General features: G+C 41.0%; 1 protein-coding gene across 2 annotated transcripts in view; it reads left to right on the top strand.

Moving 5' to 3' along the window:
- LIG3 (DNA ligase 3) overlaps positions 1–20,651 on the top strand; it is a 32,260-nt gene that overhangs the window by 2,687 nt on the left and 8,922 nt on the right. For both annotated transcript variants that reach the window (XM_067472100.1, XM_067472101.1), the window contains exons 3-14: positions 393–533; positions 3,062–3,247; positions 4,530–4,681; positions 6,193–6,359; positions 9,525–9,602; positions 11,859–12,027; positions 12,135–12,290; positions 13,342–13,473; positions 14,501–14,580; positions 14,909–14,996; positions 16,952–17,029; positions 18,284–18,407. In XM_067472100.1, coding sequence (XP_067328201.1) covers positions 393–533; positions 3,062–3,247; positions 4,530–4,681; positions 6,193–6,359; positions 9,525–9,602; positions 11,859–12,027; positions 12,135–12,290; positions 13,342–13,473; positions 14,501–14,580; positions 14,909–14,996; positions 16,952–17,029; positions 18,284–18,407 — 1,551 coding nt within the window. The remainder of the gene's footprint in view (positions 1–392; positions 534–3,061; positions 3,248–4,529; positions 4,682–6,192; positions 6,360–9,524; positions 9,603–11,858; positions 12,028–12,134; positions 12,291–13,341; positions 13,474–14,500; positions 14,581–14,908; positions 14,997–16,951; positions 17,030–18,283; positions 18,408–20,651) is intronic.

Here is a 20,651-nt window from a genome sequence, read left to right as displayed (position 1 = left end):
ATCTCCAAGGGTCATCCAGTCCAACCTCTAAGAGAGAGAGGGAGAGAGGAGAATCCTAGACCTGGAAGGCACTCCAAAGGTCATCCAGTCCAACCCCTAAGAGATAAATAAATACATGGATAGATATATAGATGGAATGCTAGACTTGGAAGGGATTCCAAGGGTCATCCAGTCTACCCAAGAGATAGATAGATAGATACATAGATAGATAGGTAGCTGGACTTGGAAGGGACTCTCTCCAAGAGAGAGTGATACATAGATAGATACATAGTCCAACCCCTAAGAGAGAGATACATACATATATACATACATAGGCAGGGAATGGCTTGTATTGGACTGCCATTGAGGGTTTGGGGGGAACGAGATTGATGCGACACCGGTCTCTTTTGCAGAGCTGAGCTCAAAAGCCTCCAACACCCCCAAGAAGAAGGCAGTCGTGCAGGCCAAGATCTCTCCCGGCGGACAAATCACCTCCCCAAAGAAGGCGCCGGCCGCTTCTTCCGACCCGCCCAAGAAGTTCTCCGGCTTTACAGGTGCATCATCTCCATTCAAAATCTGGTATTGCATCCCATCCATTTGGTCAGCTTGCCATCAGTTGGGAAGAAGGCCTTTGAAGGGCCCACAAGGACAACTGTTTTGATCTTAAATCTACAATTAACGTTTGTGCGGATGGGCCATCAAGTTGGTGGTTGATGTACGGCAAACCCAATAGTTTCCTTTGGAAATGGTTTTGATGGGTCTTTACTCTGAAATATTGCCTATGGGTTGGATTATATGAATAATAATAACATCATCTCCCATGGAAGTCCTAACCAGGGTTGACACATTTTAGCTTCCAAGGTCAGTAGGATCTGGTGCCATAATAATAATAATAAGTATAATAATAATCATCTACATATAATCTATATAAATAAAATTATAATGTTCGTTTGTGGAATTAACATAACTCAAAAACCACTGGACGAATTGACACCAAATTTGGACACAAGACACCTAACAACCCAATGTATGTCCTTCACTCAAAAAATTGATTTTGTCCTTTGGGAGTTGTAGTTGCTGGGATTTATAGCTCACCTACAATCAAAGAGCATTCTGAACCCCACCAACAATGGAATTGGACCAAACTTGGCACACAGTTCTCCCATGACCAACAGAAAATACTGGAAAGGTTTGGTGGGCAGTGTCCTTTGGTTTTGGAGTTGTGGTTCACCTACATCCAGAGAGCACTATGAAGTCAAACAATGATGGATCTGGACCAAACTCTACAAGAATACTCAATATGCCCAAATGTGACATTCGGGAGTTGTAGTTGCTGGGATTTATAGTTCACCTACAATCACAGAGCATTCTGAACCCCACCAATAATAGAATTGGGCCAAACCTCCCACACAGAACCCCCATGTGGGCCACAGCAACGCGTGGCAGGGGACGGCTAGTACATCCATATAAATAAAAATGTAATGTTCGTTTGTGGGATTAACATAACTCAAAAACCACTGGATGAATTGACACCAAATTTGGACACAATACAAGTCTCAGGCCAAGGAGTGACCATCACTCATAAAAACACTGGAAAACACGGAGAAAGAGACTTAAAAAGCCAAAAAACAAAAATTACATTACAAGACTTGTGCAAAACCACATATATATACACAAACATACATATACACATATACAGAAATATATACACACACAAAACACATATACACAGACTGGGCCACAGCAACGCTTGGCAGGGGAACAGCTAGTAATAAGTATAATAATATTAAGTATAATAGTAATAATGTAAGTATAATAATAATCTCCCATTCACACCCTAACCAGGGCTGACCCAATAATAATAATAATAATAATAATAAGTAAAAAGGTAAAGGTAGTCCCCTGACATTAAGTCCAGTCATGTCTGACTCTGGGGTGTGGTGCTCATCTCCATTTCTAAGCCGAAGAGCCAGCGTTGTCCGTAGACACCTCCAAGGTCATGTAGCCGGCATGACTGCATGGAGCGCCGTTACCTTCCCGCCAGAGCGGTACCTATTGATATACTCACATTTGCATGTTTTCGAACTGCTAGGTTGGCAGAAGCTAGGGCTGACAGCGGAAGCTCACGCCGCTCCCCGGAATCGAACCTGCGACCTTTCAATCAACAAGCTCAGCAGCTCAGTGCTTTAACCCACTGCACCACCGGGGGCTCCCAATAATAAGTACAAGTATTTATTTATTTAGAAGTATTTATTTATTTAGAACTTTTGTATCCCGTTCTTCTCTACCTCTGTGGAGGGATTCAGAACGGCTAACAGCAAAAATTCAATGCTAAACAATAAATATAATAAAACATACACAATAAATAAGTTCTATAATACATTTTAAAAAATTCATCAAGTTAAAAATATCATCCAGCTCAGTCCAATTGTTGTCCATTAACTAAGTAAGTATAAGTATAAAATTAAGTATAATAAGAAGCATAATAATAATCTCCCGTTCAAGTCCTAACCAGGGTTGACCCAGCTTCCAAGATCTGGTGCCATCATTATAATAATAAGTATGATAATATATTAATATTAATAATAACAACAACAATAATAAGCATAATAATAATCTCCCATTCAAGTTCTAACCAGGGTTGACCTTGCTTAGCTTCGAATGTAGTGCCATAATAACAATAATAACAAGTATAATAATAATCTCCCATTCAAGTCCTAACCAGGGCTGACCTTGCTACTAATAAAAAGTATAATCATCATCATCTTCCATTCAAGTCCTAACTAGAGATGACCTGTTTTGCTTCCAAGATTAGAAGGATCTGGTGCCATAATAATAATACAAATAATAATATTGTCATCATCATCATCATCTCCCATTCAAGTCCTAACAAGGGATGACCTGTTTAGAAGGATCTGGTGCCATAATAATAATAATTATTGCTGTTATCCTCATCTCTCATTCAAGTCCTAACCAGAGCTGACCCTGCTTGGCTTCCAAGCTCAGAAGGTTCTGGTTCAATAATAACAACTATAAATAAGTATAATAGTAATAGTAGAACTCAGTCCCGCTGTCCTTGCAGCCAAGCCGGGGCCCTCTGAGGCCTTTCCCGCGAAGGGGACGCTCTCCGTGCAGCGCTGCGACCCCAAGCACAAGGACTGCCTCCTGAGAGAGTTCCGGAAGCTGTGCGCCGCCGTGGCCGAGAAGCCCGGCTACAACGTCAAGACCCAGATCGTCCAGGACTTCCTGCAAAAGGGCGCCACTGGAGGTAAGGAGGGGGCCTCTGATTCAAAAGCCCATCGTCTGTGGAGTGCAAATGATGGAGGTTGCAGCCTTTGGGAGATCAGCAGCCCCACAGCATCCCACATAGACCTTTCCCTCTCTTCTTTCTTCCCTTTCTCTTCCTTCTATCCTTCCATTCTCATCCCTTCTTTCATCCCTTCCCTTCCTCCTTTATTTTCCCTCACACACATTCTCCTCTTTTCTCTCTCTTTTCTTTCTCTTCCTTCATTTCTTTTCCCCTATTTCCTCCCTTCTTCTCTTTTGCTTCCTTCCAACTGTCCCTCCCTTATTTTTCCTTATTCACCTTCTCCCCTTCCTTCAATCTTTCTTTATCTTCCCTTCTTTTACTCACTTCCTCCCTCACCCTCATCTTTTCTTTTCCTTCCCTCCCTCCCTTCTTTTTCTTCCTTCCCTTCTCTCACACACCCACCCTCTTCTTTCCTTCCTCTTCCTTCTTTCCTTTTCCCTTACTCCCTCCCTTCTTTCCTTCCTCCCTTTTCTTTCTTTCTCTCTTTCTTTCTTTCTCTTCCCTTCTTTTCCTTCCTTTCTTCCCTTCTCTCGCACACCTCTCCCTCTTTCCTTCTTTCTTTCTTTTCTCTTCCTTCTTTCCTTTTCTTATCTTCCTTAGTTCCTTTCTTTTCCCTTCTTCTCCTTCCCTCTTTCCCTTAATTTCCTTCTTCCTCCTGCTTCTTACTTTCTTTCCTCCTTCTTTCATCCCTCCCTCCCTTCTTTCCTTTCTTCCCTTCTTTTCTTTCCTTCCTTCCTTCCTTCTCTTCTCTCTCACACCTCCCACTCTTCTTTCTTTTATTTTCCTTCCTTCCTTTCTGTGTTTTCCGTCATGCAACTTCCCCCCACCCTGTCCTCCCTCCCTTCCTTTCTTCCTCCATCCCACCCTTCTTTTCTTTCTGTTCCCTTCTTCTCCTTCCTTCCTTTGCCTATTCATCTCTTTTTTTTCTCTTTGTGGGATCAGCAGCCTCGCAGCATCCTTTTCCCCAAAATATTTCAGGCTAGAAGTTTTTTTTTTAAAAATGGGGGAAAGGTCCTTTTGGGGGGGGCAGGTTGCAAGTCCCATAGTCCCCAAATGAACTCCCACAATCCCCAAAGAAAGCCGTGCAACTCCCAGAATCCTTAAGAAAAAGCCAATCCCGCAATGGACACCAATGGGCAGGCGACTCAGAGGCCCCTTTCCTCCAAATGGCAAGGAAAGGGAGGCCTTGGAGGGCTGTGCTGGATGCTGGGAGTGGCAGTCTTTTTCTCCTTCTTCCCAGAGGGCTTCCGGGGGGACCTCTACCTGACGGTGAAGCTGCTCCTACCCGGGGTCATCAAGAGCGTCTACAACCTCAACGACAAGCAGATCGTCAAGCTCTTCAGCCGCATCTTCTCCTGCAGCCAGGAGGACATGGTCCGCGACCTGGAGCAGGTGATGCGTGGGCCTCGCAGTCCCTTTTCGCATTGGGGCTAAGCAGAGACAGGCCTGGTTAAGCCTTGGATGGGAGACCCTAGTGCTGTTGGCTATATTTTGTAGGAAGGAGCTGGCCAAACAACCTCTATGGGAGAGCTTTCCCAACATTTAATGTTGAGGCCACATCCATCAATCTGCCTGTCATCCATAAGTCTAGCTCCATCTGTCAATCTTCTAGGCTCTCATCCATCTTTCTATCATCCACCCATCCATTTAGAATGTCTACCATCCATCTATCTATCGGTCTATAATCCATCCAACCATTTATAATGTCTATCATCCATCTATCTATCAATCATCCTTCCAACCATTTATAATGTCTATCTATCTATCTGTCTATCTATCTATCTGTCTGTCTGTCTGTCTGTCTGTCTGTCTGTCTGTCTATTATCCATCCATCCATTTATAATGTCTATCATTTATTTATCTGTCTGTCATCTTTCCATTTATAATCAGTTTATAATCCATCTATCTGTCTATTATGCATCCATCTATTTATAATCAATCATCCATCTGTCCTTCCATCCATCACTCTGTCTGCCATCCATCTATCACTCTTTCTCTATCATCCTTCATCTCTTCATCCATCTATCATCCTCCATCCATCAGTTTGTCTATCACCCATCTATCCATCCAAACATCATATTATAACCAGTCTTATCATCCATCTATCTATCTGTCTGTCCCATCCATCCATAGTCAAGTCTTATCATCTATCTGTCATCCATCCTCCATCCATGAGTCTATCATCCATCCATCCATCTGTCTATCCATCGATCCTTCCATCCTTCTTTCAACCATCACTACTGTCTGTCTATCATCCATCAATCACTCTTCCTCCATCATCCTTCATCTATTCATCCATCTATTGTCCATCCTCCATCCATCAGTCTATCATTCATCCACCCATCCTTCCTCCATCCTTCCTCCATCCATCCATCAGTCTGTCTATCATCCATTCCTCACTCTTCCTCCATTATCCTTCATCCATCTATCATGCATTCTCCATCCATCTGTCTATCATCCATCCAGCCTTCATCGGTCTGTCTATCATCCATCCATCCATCCTCCCATCCATATATACCTGTAATCCAGAGCTTACCAAACATTTCATGTTGATGACCCATCTACCTATCTATCATCCATCCATCCATCATCCAGCTGTCTATCATGCATCCTCCATCTATTTATTATCTATCATGCACACATCCAGAGCTTTCCAAACATTTCATGTTGGTGACACATCCATCTATCCATTTATCATCCATCTGTCTACCATTTTGGGTTGACAATGCTTCAGCCACCCTCTCCATGGCCCCATCCGCTTTGAATAGACCTGCCACTGTGTCTTGCAGCAGTGAGTTCCTCAATTCAGGCCTTGAATCGCTCGCCATTTTGCATCCCAGTGAGGCTGGAGGAATTGAGCGTCTTTCCTCCAGGGTTTCATGCATAACGAACTCTCTTGACAGGGAGACGTCTCCGAAACGGTGCGCCTCTTCTTTGAGCGGAGCCGGTCCTTCCCGCCGGCGGCCAAGAGCCTGCTGACCATCCAGGAAGTGGACACCGCCTTGACCCGCCTCTCCAGCCTCACCAAGGAGGACGAACAGCAGGCCTTGCTGCAAGAAGTCGCCAGCAGGTCAGGGCGGGATAGAATCATAATAGTAATAATAATAATCTCAAAAATAATAATTTTGCATTATTTTGGGGGGGTTTTTGTTTGTATTTTGTTATTATGTATTATTTGTTGCACTCCAGAACAGAAACGATACCCTCTGACTTTAAAACACACCACACGTTGAGTGAAAAACCAATCCTTTTTATTGAAGCTGAGTAAAATAGCCAGTAAAAGAAATGCTTGTATAAAAAGGAAATTTTCAAAATGTAAAATATCAGTAAAATGCAATAATTCAAAACAATGTCCACAAAAGATATAAAAACAATCCAAGGCAGTATTTATCCAGACAGGAATCAACAGGTTGCAAAGATAATCCAGAAGGTGCTAGACCACAGCAAAATGCTAAAAATCTCTATAAGAACAAGACCCCTTGAACAGGATTTCCAAGGCACATGAACATGATTTCCAAATGATGCCTGATCTAACAGGCTTCCCCTTGAAGCAAACCTTGTATCCCAAAGCCCAAAAATTGGTTTCGTTCTCCCCCACTCTTGCCTCTTATCTGATGAAGCCGTTTGGAGCGACGTAAACATTGAGTTTGTTGTCAATCCTGGCTGAACTCCAGCCGCCTATTTTTCAACTTCCTTTCTCATTACAATTTCCAGGTGTCAGATTGTTTCCCAAACTCAAATCTTGAGAGCTCACAGAGAGAGGGAGTAAACCATCATCCTTATGCCCAGGAGGAAGATTCTCATGAGAAACTTCCCTTTGTACTGGGGCCTCTCTGTCATTGTCTGCATAAGAATCATTGACCAAACCATCTCCATCTTGCACCTCAGCCTCAGTACCATTATTTCCCAACAGAGCATCATGAAACACAAACACAGGCTGATTCCCAACATTATTCTTATGTATTGCTATTCTTATGAATTATTATTTCTATTCTTTTGCATTTTTAGTTTGTACTAGCCTTCCCCTGCCACACATTGCTGTGGCCCACTCTGTGTATATGTGTTTTGTGTGTGTATATATGTGTGCTTGTGTGTGTGTGTGTGCATATATATTCGTGCGTTTGTGTGTGTGTGGTTTTGCACATGCATTGTAATGTGTGGTTTTTTTTTGGTTTTGGGCTTTTTAAGTCCCTTCCGTTGTGTTTTTCAGTGTTTTTATGTGTGATGGTCACTTGTTGGTCTGTTAGGGGTGTAGTGTCCAAATTTGGTGTCAATTCGTCCAGTGGTTTTTGAGTACTGTTAATCCCACAAACTAACATTACATTTGTATTTATTTATTTTTGTCGTGTCAGGAGCGACTTGAGAAACTGCATTTATAAATACATTTGTATTTATATAGATTATTGTTTTGTATTTTAATATTATGTCTATTATGCATTATTATTATTATGTATTATTGTTTTATTATTTTTTATTATTATTATGTATTTTAATATTATCATTTGTATTATTATGGGAGCTCCCGGTGGCACAATGGTTTTTATGTTGCTGGGGGCATTGATTGCCGACTGTAAACCGCCTTGAGTCGCCTTCGGGCTGGGAAAGGCAGCATACAAATATGGTAAATAAATAAATAAATGCTAATCAAGGTGGCCAATTACTACATTCACACTTATCTCCCACCCTGGACATTATTTCACAGGTATATAAACCCCATTTGCCTAGTTTCCAACAGACCTCACAACCTCTGAGGTTGCCCGCCATAGATATGGGTTTATTTATTTATTTATCGTGTCAGGAGCAAACCAAACAGTTGTATTGCATTTTTTTAACAAACAAACAAAACACAAAGTTTGCAAGCTTGGTAGTTGATTAAATGTCCTTTGACCAGTATCTGGCCACTTGGAGTGCTTCTGGTGTTGCTGCAAGAAGGTCCTCCATTGTGCATGTGGCAGGGCTCAGGTTGCATTGCAGCAGGTGGTCAGTGGTTTGCTCCTCTCCACACTCGCATGTTGTGGATTCCACTTTGTAACCCCATTACTTAAGATTGGCTCTGCATCTCGTGGTGCCAGAGCGCAGTCTGTTCAGCACCTTCCAAGTCACCCAGTCTTCTGTGTGCCCAGGAGGGAGTCTCTCATCTGGTGTCACCCACAGATTGAGGTTCTGGGTTTGAGCCTGCCACTTTTGGACTCTTGCTTGCTGAGGTGTTCAAGTGAGTGTCTCTGTAGATCTTAGAAAACTATGTCTTGATTTAAGTCGTTGACGTGCTGGCTGATACCCAAACAAGGGATGAGCTGGAGATGTCTCTGCCTTGGTCCTTTCACTATTGGCTGCTACTTCCCGGCGGATGTCAGGTGGTGCAATACCGGCCAAGCACTGTAATTTCTCCAGTGGTGTAGGGCGCAGACACCCTGTGATAATGCGGCATGTCTCATTAAGAGCCACATCTACTGTTTTAATGTGGTGAGATGTGTTCCACACTGGGCAAGCGTACTCGGCAGCAGAGTTGCATAGCGCAAGGGTAGATGTCTTCACTGTGTCTGGTTGTGATCCCCAGGATGTGCCAGTCAGCTTTCGTATGATGTTCTTTCTAGCACCCACTTTTTGCTTGATGTTCAGGCAGTGCTTCTTGTAGGTCAGAACATGGTCCAGAGTGACTCCCAGGTGTTTGGGTGCGCTGCAATGCTCCAGTGGGATTCCTTCCCAGGTGATCCTCAGAGCTTGGGATGCTTGTCTGTTCTTAAGGTGAAAAGCACATGTCTGTGTTTTAGATGGATTAGGGATCAGCTGATTTTCCCTGTAATAGATGTGGGTGAAACGTCAGGAGAGAATGCTTCTGGGACATGGCCAGACACCCTGGAAAACACACAACAGCCCATTTTGTATTATTATTATTATTATTATTTATATTCTTTATTTCTTATTTTATAATAATAATAATAATAATAATAATAATAGTCTTTATTTATATCCCACCACATCTCTCCGAAAGGTTTCAGGGTGGCTTACAGCATGAATAAATACAGTGATGAATATATACAAAATAAATAACAAATGAGTGTAAAAGGGAAAGCAAAACAAAACAATTATTATTATTATTATTGTTGTTGTTGTTGTTGTTTCCACCATAGACTCAACTGGAGAACCAAGACAACAGCTAGAAGTGGGGCTGTTTTGCATCTTGCGCTATTTTGTGTTTATTCCCCCTGACTGGCCTGTCTCTTTTGCTTCTCAGGTGCACGGCCAACGACTTGAAGTGCATCATCCGGCTCATTAAGCACGACTTGAAGATGAACGCTGGGGCCAAACACATGTGAGTTGGGGCCCAGGACATATATAGAGATTGCCCAAGGTTTGAAGACACCAGGCAAATTTAGATGAGTCACACTCTCTTGTCTTATTGGAAGCTTGGGATCTTCTTCCATTAATGAGAAATACAGGAATAATAATAATAATAATAATAATAATAATAATAATAATACATCACACAGACCTAAACACTTGGGAAGTGTTCAACTTGTGATATTATTATATGAAATCCAGCATATATATCTCGTTTGCTGTGTCATAATATGTTTTGTATCAGTAAAATAATAATAATAATAATATAAAAGAAGATCGCAAGTTTGATATGTTAATTGGCTGTTAATGGGAATAATAACAATATCGTATCAGAAGAAAATTGAGGGTACAGTTGTAATGTATTTAAAAAACACAAAGTTTAAAAACTTGGCATTCTATTAAATGTCCTTTGACCAGTATCTGGCCACTTGGAGTGCCTCTGGTGTTGCTGCAAGAAGGTCCTCTCTGGTGCATGTGGCAGGGCTCAGGTTGCATTGCAGCAGGTGGTCAGTGGTTTGCTCTTCTCCACACTTGCATGTCGTGGATTCCACTTTGTAGCCCCATTTCTGAAGGTTGGCTCTGCATCTCGTGGGACCAGAGTGCGGTCTGTTCAGCGCCTTCCAAGTCGCCCAGTCTTCTGTGTGCCCAGGGGGGAGTCTCTCATTTGGTATCAGCCATTGGTTGAGGTTCTGGGTTTTAGCCTGCCACTTTTGGATTCTCGCTTGCTGAGGTGTTCTTGCAAGTGTAGATCTTAGAAAACTATTTCTTGATTCAAAGCTTGCTGGATGATATCTGAACAGAGAATGGGCCAGAGATATCAATACCTTGGTGCAATACTGGCTAACAGTATAATTTCTCCAATGGCATAGGGCATAGGCATCCTGTGATAATGCGGCATGTCTCATGAAGAGCCACATCCACTGTTTTAGCGTGGTGAGATGTATTCCACACTGGGCATGCGTACTCAGCAGCAGAGTAGCCAAGCACAAGGGCAGATGTCTTCACTGTGTCTGGTTGTGATCCCCAGGTTGTGCCAGTTAGCTTTCGTATGATATTGTTTCTAGCACCCACTTTTTGCTTGATATTCAAGCAGTGCTTCTTGTAGGTCAGAGCATGGTCCAGGGTAACTCCCAGGTATTTGGGTGTGCTGCAATGCTCCAGTGGGATTCCTTCTGAGAGCTTGAGATGCTTGTCTGTACTTAAGATGGAAAGCACACGTCTACATTTTAGATGGGTTAGGAATCAGCTGGTTTTCCCTGTAATAGGCAGTAAGAGCACCTAAAGATTTGTAGAGCTTCTGTTTAAACATTTCAAAACTCCCTTCTTGAGCGGTAATGGCATGATCATCAGCGTAGATGAAACTCTCTTTCCCTTCTGGCAGTGGCTGGTTATTTGTGTAAATGTTAAACATGGATGGAGCAAGCACGCTCCCCTGAGGCAGGCCATTCAGTTTCCACCATCTGCTTCTCTGGCCTTGGAACTCAACAAAAAAGCTCCTGTTATGTAACAGATTTCCTATGAAGCGGGTGAGGTAGTCGTACTTTGTGATATTATACATTTTTCTCAGGAGATGATAATTTTTTTTTTCGTGTCAGGAGCGACTTGAGAAATTGCAAGTCGCTTCTGGTGTGAGAGAATTGGCTGTCTGCAAGGACGTTGCCCAGGGGACTCCAGGATGTTTTGATGTTTTACCTAATAGTAATATTAGATGAAGAAGATGCCAAATTTGACATGAATTGATATGCCTGTTAATGGACTGCTAAGGAGAATAACAATACTATTATTATTATTATTATTATTATTACTACTACTTTACTACTACTACTAATAATAATAATAATAATAATAGAAGAAGAAGAAGATCCTAAGGTTGATATGAGTATGTCTGTTAATAATAATAATAATAATAATAATAATAATAATTTGACTCACTGCCACATTGTTGGATTATCAAATGTCTAGATGTCATCGGGTTTTGTGAAAATATTAGAAAGTTCACCAAAAATGCAATGAAACAATGGAAAACCGAGTTGTTTGTGGGCAACGAAAGCTATGGAACTGTTAACATGTGGACTCATCTTGTTGTGTTTCAAATAATAATAATAGAAGAAGAAGATCCCAAGTGTGATACGTTGCTCAACTGTGAATGTGAATAGTATTGCTTCCTCTCTCCCTCTTTTAAGCCTCCTTTTTCGTTCCCTCTTTCTTTCCTTCCTCCCTCCCGCAGCCTGGACGCCTTAGACCCCAATGCGTTTGAGGCCTTCAAGGCATCTCGCGACTTGTCGGACGTGGTGGAGCGCGTGCTGCGCAACCAGACGGAGGCCCAGGGGGCCCCGGGGACCCAGCGGACCCTCAGCGTCCAGGCCACCCTCATGACCCCCGTCCAGCCCATGCTGGTAGGAAGGCCAGGGTGAATGGGAGGGAAGACAACAGATGCTGGGCTTTGTGATCCGCACACGTTGGCTTGCATGGCTCTTTTTGATGTTTCCTCCCCCCTCTCCAGGCCGAGGCCTGCAAGTCCATTGCCCAGGCCATGAAGAAGTGCCCCAACGGGATGCTAGCTGAGATCAAGTATGACGGGGAGCGGGTCCAGGTCCACAAGAAAGGGGACCGCTTCCGCTACTTCAGCCGCAGCCTCAAGCCTGTCCTCCCACACAAGGTGGGCACTACATTCGGGGACATTGAGGGCCATTGGGAGCTATGGAGGGCCATTGAGCATTGGGGTTCATTGAACATTGGGAGCCATTGAGAGTCATTGGCCTCAAGCCCGTCCTGCTTCACAAGGTGGGCAGCGCATTCAGGGACATTGAGGGCAATTGGGAGACATGAAGGAACACTGAGAGACATTGGGGTTCATTGGGGGATATTGAGGGCCATGGGAGAGCATTGAGAGCAATTGCGACCACTGAAGATTATTGAGAGCCATTGGCAGCCATTCAGCATTGGATGACATTGAGGAACATTCCATTGAGAGTCATTGGAAGCCATCAAACAGCATTGAGAACCATTGGGGGCCATTGACAGCCATCAGGGGCCACTGAAGAGCATTGAGAGCCATTGGGGCGATTGAGAGACATCAGGGGCCATTGAGAGTCATTGGGAGCGATTGAGAGCCATCAGGGGCCATCAAAGAGCCTTGAGAGCCATTGGGAGCCATTGAGAGCCATCAGGGGCCATTGAGAGCCATCAGGGGCCATCAAAGAGCATTGAGGGCCATCGGGAGCTATTGAGAGCCATCAGGGGCCATTGAGAGTCATTGGGAGCGATTGAGAGCTATCAGGGGCCATCAAAGAGCATTGAGAGCCATTGGGCGCCATTGAGAGCCATTGGAAGTGATTGAGAGCCATCAGAGGCCATCAAAGAGCATTGAGAACCATTGGGAGCGATTGAGAGACATCAGGGACCATTGAGAGTCATTGGGAGCGATTGAGAGCCACCAGGGGCCATTAAAGAGCATTGAGAGCCATTGGGGGCGATTGAGTGACATCAGGGGCCATCAAAGAACACTGAGAGCCATCAGGGGCCATTGAAGAGCACAGAGAGCCTTTGGGGGCCATTGGGAGCCATCAGGGACCATTGAAGAGCATTGAGAGCCATTGAGAGTCATGGAAGCCATTGAAGACCATTGAGAACCATTGGGGATCACTGGCCGCCATTGAAGAGCATGGTTGTATGTCTGCTCCTCCTTCCCTGCTTCTCCCGGCTTGCAGGTGGCGCACTTCCAGGAGTTTATCCCGCGGGCCTTTCCAGGCGGCCACAGCATGATCTTGGACTCCGAGGTCCTGCTCATTGACACCCGGACCGGGAAGCCCCTCCCCTTTGGTACCCTCGGCGTGCACAAGGTAGCCTCCCATGCATCCCACAACATAGCCATCAGCATCATCCCCATCACCAGCATCTTTTCATTGATCCAGCAGCATAGTGACCCTCAAGTGTCTCAAGGCTCCTGCCACTCCCCAGATATTTTATTATATTATTATTATTATTATTATTATTATTATTATATTTATTATTATATTTATTATGGTATCTACCCATCCACATGGGTATCTATTATTATTATTATTATTGTTATTATTATTATTATGGCATCCACCCTTCCCCATGAGTATCTACTGTATTATATTATTATCATCATTATTAATATAATAATAATAATAATAATAATAATAATAATAATAATTCTATCATCTACTAATCCCATGAGTGCCTACATTATTGCTGTTGTTGTTGTTATGGCATAAGCATGGGAAATCTTTGGTTCTAAATGGTTCTAAAGTACTTACAAAACTAGGGGGCGCTGGTGCTTTGCTTCTAAAGTGTTGCTAAAGTTCTGGTGGTGAAAATTTCAGAACTCTTAACAAAACGTTCAACTTTCAAAACCTAATTGGTTCTGTCATAAAAATTGCCAATAACGAAATAATAATGAAATTTTGAAAGTTTTGTTAGAGTTCGGAAATTTTCACCACCAGAACTTTGGCAACACTTTAGAAACGAAAGCACCAGCTTTAGTAACACTTTAGAAGCAAAGCACCAGTGCCCTCTAGTTTTGTAAGTACTTTAGAACCATGGATTGCCCATGCTTAGTACCTGCCAAACAGCTGAACTTGCTGACCGAAAGGTTAGTGGTTCGAATCTGGGGAGTGGGGTGAGCTCCTGCTGTTAGCCCCAGCTTCTGCCAACCTAGCAGTTTGAAAACATGCAGTTGTGGGTAGATCAATAGGTACTGCTTCTGTGGGAAGGTAACGGCACTCCTTCCTACAAGGCCGCCTTTCCCAGTGACATCACAGAAGGCCACTCCACCTAGCACTTATATGTGTGTCTGTGTGTGTATTAGATAGATTATTATTTACCCTTCTCCTTTTGCAGAAAGCTGCCTTTCAAGATGCCAACGTCTGCCTCTTTGTCTTTGACTGCATCTTCTTCAATGATGTCAGCTTGATGGACAGGTGGGTGGGACAATTATTATTATTATTATTATTATTATTAAATAATTATGACCCACTTTCCGCTCTTAAACGAGGCGGAAAGTGATATTAAAATCCATGCAACTGAATATCTACAACCTAGAAATATTAAAACAGAATTAACAGAAATATTAAATATTAAAACAAATTAACAGAAATATTAAATATTAAAACAGAATATAAAAAATATTAAAACAGAAATATTAAATATTAAAACAGAAACAAAGAGCTGTTCAAGTCAAATACTTTTTAAAATTGCATAAAATCTATACACATAAAAGTGTGTTTTATTTTTCTCCTGGCCTTCCAGGCCTTTGCAGGAGCGGCGCAAGTTCCTCCACGACAACATGGTGGAGATCCCCAACCGGATCCTCTTTTCCGAGATGAAGCACGTCACGGTGGGTTTTATATAGATAGATATACATACATAGGAAAGGGATCTAGGAGCCGTAGTGGACCACAAGCTGGACATGAGCCAAGAGTGTGAGGTTGCAGTGGAATCATCATCATCATTATCATTAGTAGTAGTAGTAGTAGTAGTAGTAGGGTTGGACTGGATGGCCTTTGAAGTTTCCTTTCCAGCTCTAGGATTCTATTATTATTGTTATTAGGATTGGACTGGATGTCCTTTGAGGTTCCCTTCCAGCTCTAGAATATTGTTGTTGTTATTATTATTATTATTATTATTATTATTATTATTAGGATTGGACTGGATGTCCTTTAAGGTTCTCTTCCAGCTCTAGGATATTATTATTATTATTATTATTATTATTATTATTATTATTAGGGTTGGACTGGATGTCTTTTGAGGTTCCCTTCCAGCTCTAGAATATTATTGTTGTTATTATTATTATTATTAGGATTGGACTGGATGTCTTTTGAGGTTCCCTTCCAGCTCTAGAATATTATTATTGTTGTTATTATTATTATTATTATTATTATTAGGAATGGACTGGATGTCCTTTGAGGTTCCCTTCCAGCTCTAGAATATTATTGTTGTTATTATTATTATTATTATTATTATTATTATTATTAGGATTGGACTGGATGTCCTTTAAGGTTCTCTTCCAGCTCTAGGATATTATTGTTATTATTATTATTATTATTATTATTATTAGGGTTGGACTGGATGTCTTTTGAGGTTCCCTTCCAGCTCTAGAATATTATTGTTGTTATTATTACTATTATTATTATTATTATTATTATTAGGATTGGACTGGATGTCCTTTGAGATTCCCTTCCAGCTCTAGAATATTATTTTGTTATTATTATTATTATTATTATTATTAGGATTGGACTGGAAGTCCTTTGAGGTTCCCTTCCAGCTCTAAAATATTATTGTTGTTATTATTATTATTATTAGGATTGGACTGGATGTCCTTTAAGGTTCTCTTCCAGCTCTAGGATGCTATTATTATTATTATTATTATTATTATTATTATTATTATTATTATTAGGATTGGACTGGATGTCCTTTGAGGTTCCCTTCCAGCTCTAGAATATTATTTTGTTATTATTATTATTATTATTATTATTAGGATTAGGATTGGACTGGATGTCCTTTGAGGTTCCCTTCCAGCTCTAGAATATTATTTTGTTGTTATTATTATTATTATTATTATTATTAGGATTGGACTGGAAGTCCTTTGAGGTTCCCTTCCAGCTCTAAAATATTATTGTTGTTGTTATTATTATTATTATTAGGATTGGACTGGATGTCCTTTAAGGTTCTCTTCCAGCTCTAGGATGCTATTATTATTATTATTATTATTATTATTATTATTATTAGGATTGGACTGGATGTCCTTTGAGGTTCCCTTCCAGCTCTAGAATATTATTTTGTTATTATTATTATTATTATTATTATTAGGATTGGACTGGATGTCCTTTGAGGTTCCCTTCCAGCTCTAGAATATTATTTTGTTATTATTATTATTATTATTATTATTATTATTATTATTAGGATTGGACTGGATGTCCTTTGAGGTTCCCTTCCAGCTCTAGAATATTATTTTGTTGTTATTATTATTATTATTATTATTATTATTATTAGGATTGGACTGGATGTCCTTTGAGGTTCTCTTCCAGCTCTAGGATATTATTATTATTATTATTATTATTATTATTAGGGTTGGACTGGATGTCCTTTGAGGCTCTCTTCCAGCTCTAGAATATTATTATTAAATTATTATTATTATTATTATTATTATTATTATTATTATTATTATTATTAGGGTTGGACCGGATGTCCTTTGAGGTTCCCTTCTAGCACTAGGATTCTATTATTATTTTTACTATTATTATTATTAAGGTTGGACTGGGCATTAATCAGACATTTTCCTTTTCCCATCAGAAAGCCTCTGATTTAGCTGACATGATCAACCGCGTCATTCGGGAAGGTCTGGAGGGATTGGTGCTGAAAGACCTGAAGGTAAGCCTATTGAACAAGCTCTATTCATTCGTCTTTCACTGTATGCATGCCAAGTTTGCCTACTCTGGAACATGCAACATATCATAGTCCTCATTTATTTATTTATTTATTTATTTATTCCCAATATTTATATCCCGCCCTTCTTCCCCTGAAGGGAGGTTTAGTATAGTACAATATAGTAATATATAATACTGATATTGTACTATGCTAATAATAGAATATATTCATTAGGGATCCCTTTCAAGTCTATGATACTATATCTATGTGTGTGAGTGATTCATAATAATAATAAAACTTTATTATATACCGCTCCATCACCCCGAGGGGACTCAGAGCGGTTCCCAGGTAACATCACAAAACATACAAAGTAAAAACAACATAACCATAAGATTAACAAAATATAAACATAAAAATTGTCACCATAACACACATATATTAAAAGTAATCCTGCCTGTTCAAGGCAATTTAAAAATTTAAAATTTCATATCTATCTATTTATATCTATTTATATCTATGGCTGGGTGGCTCTTTGTCAGGAGGGCTTTGATTACGTTTTCTTGCCCTGGTGAAGGGTGTTGGACTGGATGGCCTTAAGTATTTTCTGTTGGTCATGGGGGTTCTGTGTAGGAAATTTAGCCCAATTCTGTCGTTTGTGGGATTCAGAATGCTCTTTGATTGTAGGTGAACTATAAATCCCAGTAACTACAACTCCCAAATGTCAAGGTCTATTTCCCGTAAACTCCATCTGTGTTCACTTTTGGGCATATGGAATATTCATGCCAAGTTTTGCCCAGATCCATCATTGTTTGAGTCCACAGTGCTCTCTGGATGTAGGTGAACTACAACTCCCAAACTCAAGATCAGAGTTCACCAAACCCTTCTAGCATTTTCTATTGGTCATGGGAGTTCTGTGTGCCACGTTTGGTTCAATTCCATCATTGTTGGAGTTCAGAATGCTCTTTGAATGTAGATTAACTATAAATCCCAGCAACTACAACTCCTGAATGATAAAATCAAATTTTTAGTGATGGTCACTCCTTGGCTTAGTAGGTGTCTTGTGGCCAAATTCGGCGGCAATTTGTCCAGTGGTTTTTGAGTTATGTTAATCCCACAAATGAACATTACATTTTTATTTATATAGATTATTATTATATTACTCTCTGTATTATTATGAGAGTCCTAGACTTGGAAGGGTCTGGTTCACGGCCTCATCTTCCTCACCTGCTTTCTTCCTCTCCTTTGCTTTTTACCCAGAGCATCTATGAGCCAGGGAAGCGGCACTGGCTGAAAGTGAAGAAGGACTACCTGAACGAAGGTGCCATGGCCGACACGGCCGACCTGGTGGTCCTGGGGGCCTTCTACGGACAAGGCAGCAAAGGTATATATGATATACAACATCGGTCATATATAAGACTGAACGTCAGCCAAGGACGTGGTGCTGTGGCGGGAAAAGGCCCCGTGTCATTCTAAGCTGCATCCATAAGGGTCTACTGTCTGAACTGAGGGATAGATAGATAGATAGATAGATAGATAGATAGATAGATAGATAATGTTGTTGTTGTTCATTCGTTCAGTCGTCTCCGACTCTTCGTGACCTCATGGACCAGCCCACGCCAGAGCTCCCTGTCGGCCGTTACCACCCCCAGCTCCCTCAAGGTCATTCCAGTCACTTCAAGGATGCCATCCATCCATCTTGCCCTTGGTCGGCCCCTCTTCCTTTTGCCTTCCACTTTCCCCAGCATCATTGTCTTCTCTAGGCTTTCCTGTCTCCTCATGATGTGACCAAAGTACTTCAACTTTGTCTCTAGTATCCTTCCCTCCAGTGAGCAGTCGGGCTTTATTTCCTGGAGGATGGACTGGTTGGATCTTCTCGCAGTCCAAGGCACTCTCAGCACTTTCCTCCAACACCACAGCTCAAAAGCATCGATCTTCCTTTGCTCAGCCTTCCCTAAGGTCCAGCTCTCACATCCGTAGGTGACTACAGGGAATACCATGGCTTTGACTAGGCGGATCTTTGTTGCCAGTCTGATGTCTCTACTCTTTACTATTTTATCGAGATTGGACATTGCTCTCCTCCCAAGAAGGAAGCGTCTTCTGATTTCCTGGCCACAGTCTGCATCTGCAGTAATCTTTGCACCTAGAAATACAAAGTGTGTCACGGCCTCCACGGTTTCTCCCTCTATTTCCCAGTTGTCAATCATTCTTGTTGCCATAATCTTGGTTTTTTTGACGTTTAGCTGCAACCCGGCTTTTGCGCTTTCCTCTTTCACCTTGATGAGAAGGCTCCTCAGCTCCTCCTCGCTTTCGGTCATCAGAGTGGTGTCATCTGCATATCTGAGGTTGTTAATGTTTCTTCCAGCAATTTTCACCCCAGCCTTGCATTCCTCAAGCCCCGCACATCCTCGCATGATGTGTTCTGCATACAAGTTAAAAAGGTTGGGTGAGAGGATGCAGCCTTGCCGTACGCCTTTCCCAATCTTGAACCAGTCTGTTGTTCCGTGGTCAGTTCTTACTGTTGCTACTTGGTCCTTGTACAGATTCCTCAGGAGAGAGACAAGGAGAGAGATAGATAATATGCTGATAATATAATACAATGTAATATAACTTTCCCATTGTGGTCAACTGTAAATACGCACATATGGTAGTTTCTGCTAATAATATAATTTGTATATACATATATACATACTACTACTAATAATAATATGATATTATAATGATATATAATTATATATTTTATATCACATGATATATTACTGTAATATTACTAATATTACTAATAATATTACAATATAATGGTATAGTACAATATAGTAATATATAATATTGATATTATGCTACGCTAATAATATAATATATTTTATGTATATATATTCGGGGTGAGAAGGGCGGCATATGAATGTCGTAAATAAATAAATAAATAGATCCGTAGGGATAGAGATGGATAGATGGATGGATTGGGAGAACTCGTTAGGGATTGATAGAGATAGATATGGATAGATAGAGATATATCCAGATAGATAGATAGATAGAGATAGAGATGATTGGATGGATGGATAAATATAGATGTATTCAGATAGATTGAGAGATGGAGGAATGGGATATTATAATTATATATTTTATATTACATGTAATATTACTGTAATATTACTAATAATATTACCATATAATGGTATAGTACAATATAGTAATATATAATACTGATATTATGCTATGCTAATAATATAATATATTTTATGGGATAGATAGAGATTTATCCAGATAAATAGATAGATATAGATATTGAGATGGATGGAGGGATGGATAGGGATATCTTCAGATAGATATAGATAGATGGAGGAGAGATGGCCATTGGGGACCCTTCCAAATCGGTTATTCTATGATAGACTAGCTGCCCCCTGCCCCGCATTGCTGTGGCCTAGTCTGTGTATATGTGTTTTGTGTGTGTGTGTGTGTGTGTGTATATATATATATATATGTGTGTGTGTGTGTGTGTGTGTGGTTTTGTGCATGCGTTGTAATGTATTTTTTTGTTTTTTGGCTTTTTAAGTCACTTCCGCTGTGTTTTCCAGTGTTTTTATGAGTGATGGTCACTTGTTAGTGTCAATTTGTCCAGTGGTTTTTG

The sequence above is a fragment of the Anolis sagrei genome, chromosome 11, assembly GCF_037176765.1.
Source record: "Anolis sagrei isolate rAnoSag1 chromosome 11, rAnoSag1.mat, whole genome shotgun sequence".
NCBI lineage: Eukaryota > Metazoa > Chordata > Lepidosauria > Squamata > Dactyloidae > Anolis > Anolis sagrei.
The sequence above is the reverse complement of the archived record's forward strand: the minus strand, read 5'-3'. Positions and strand labels throughout refer to the sequence as shown.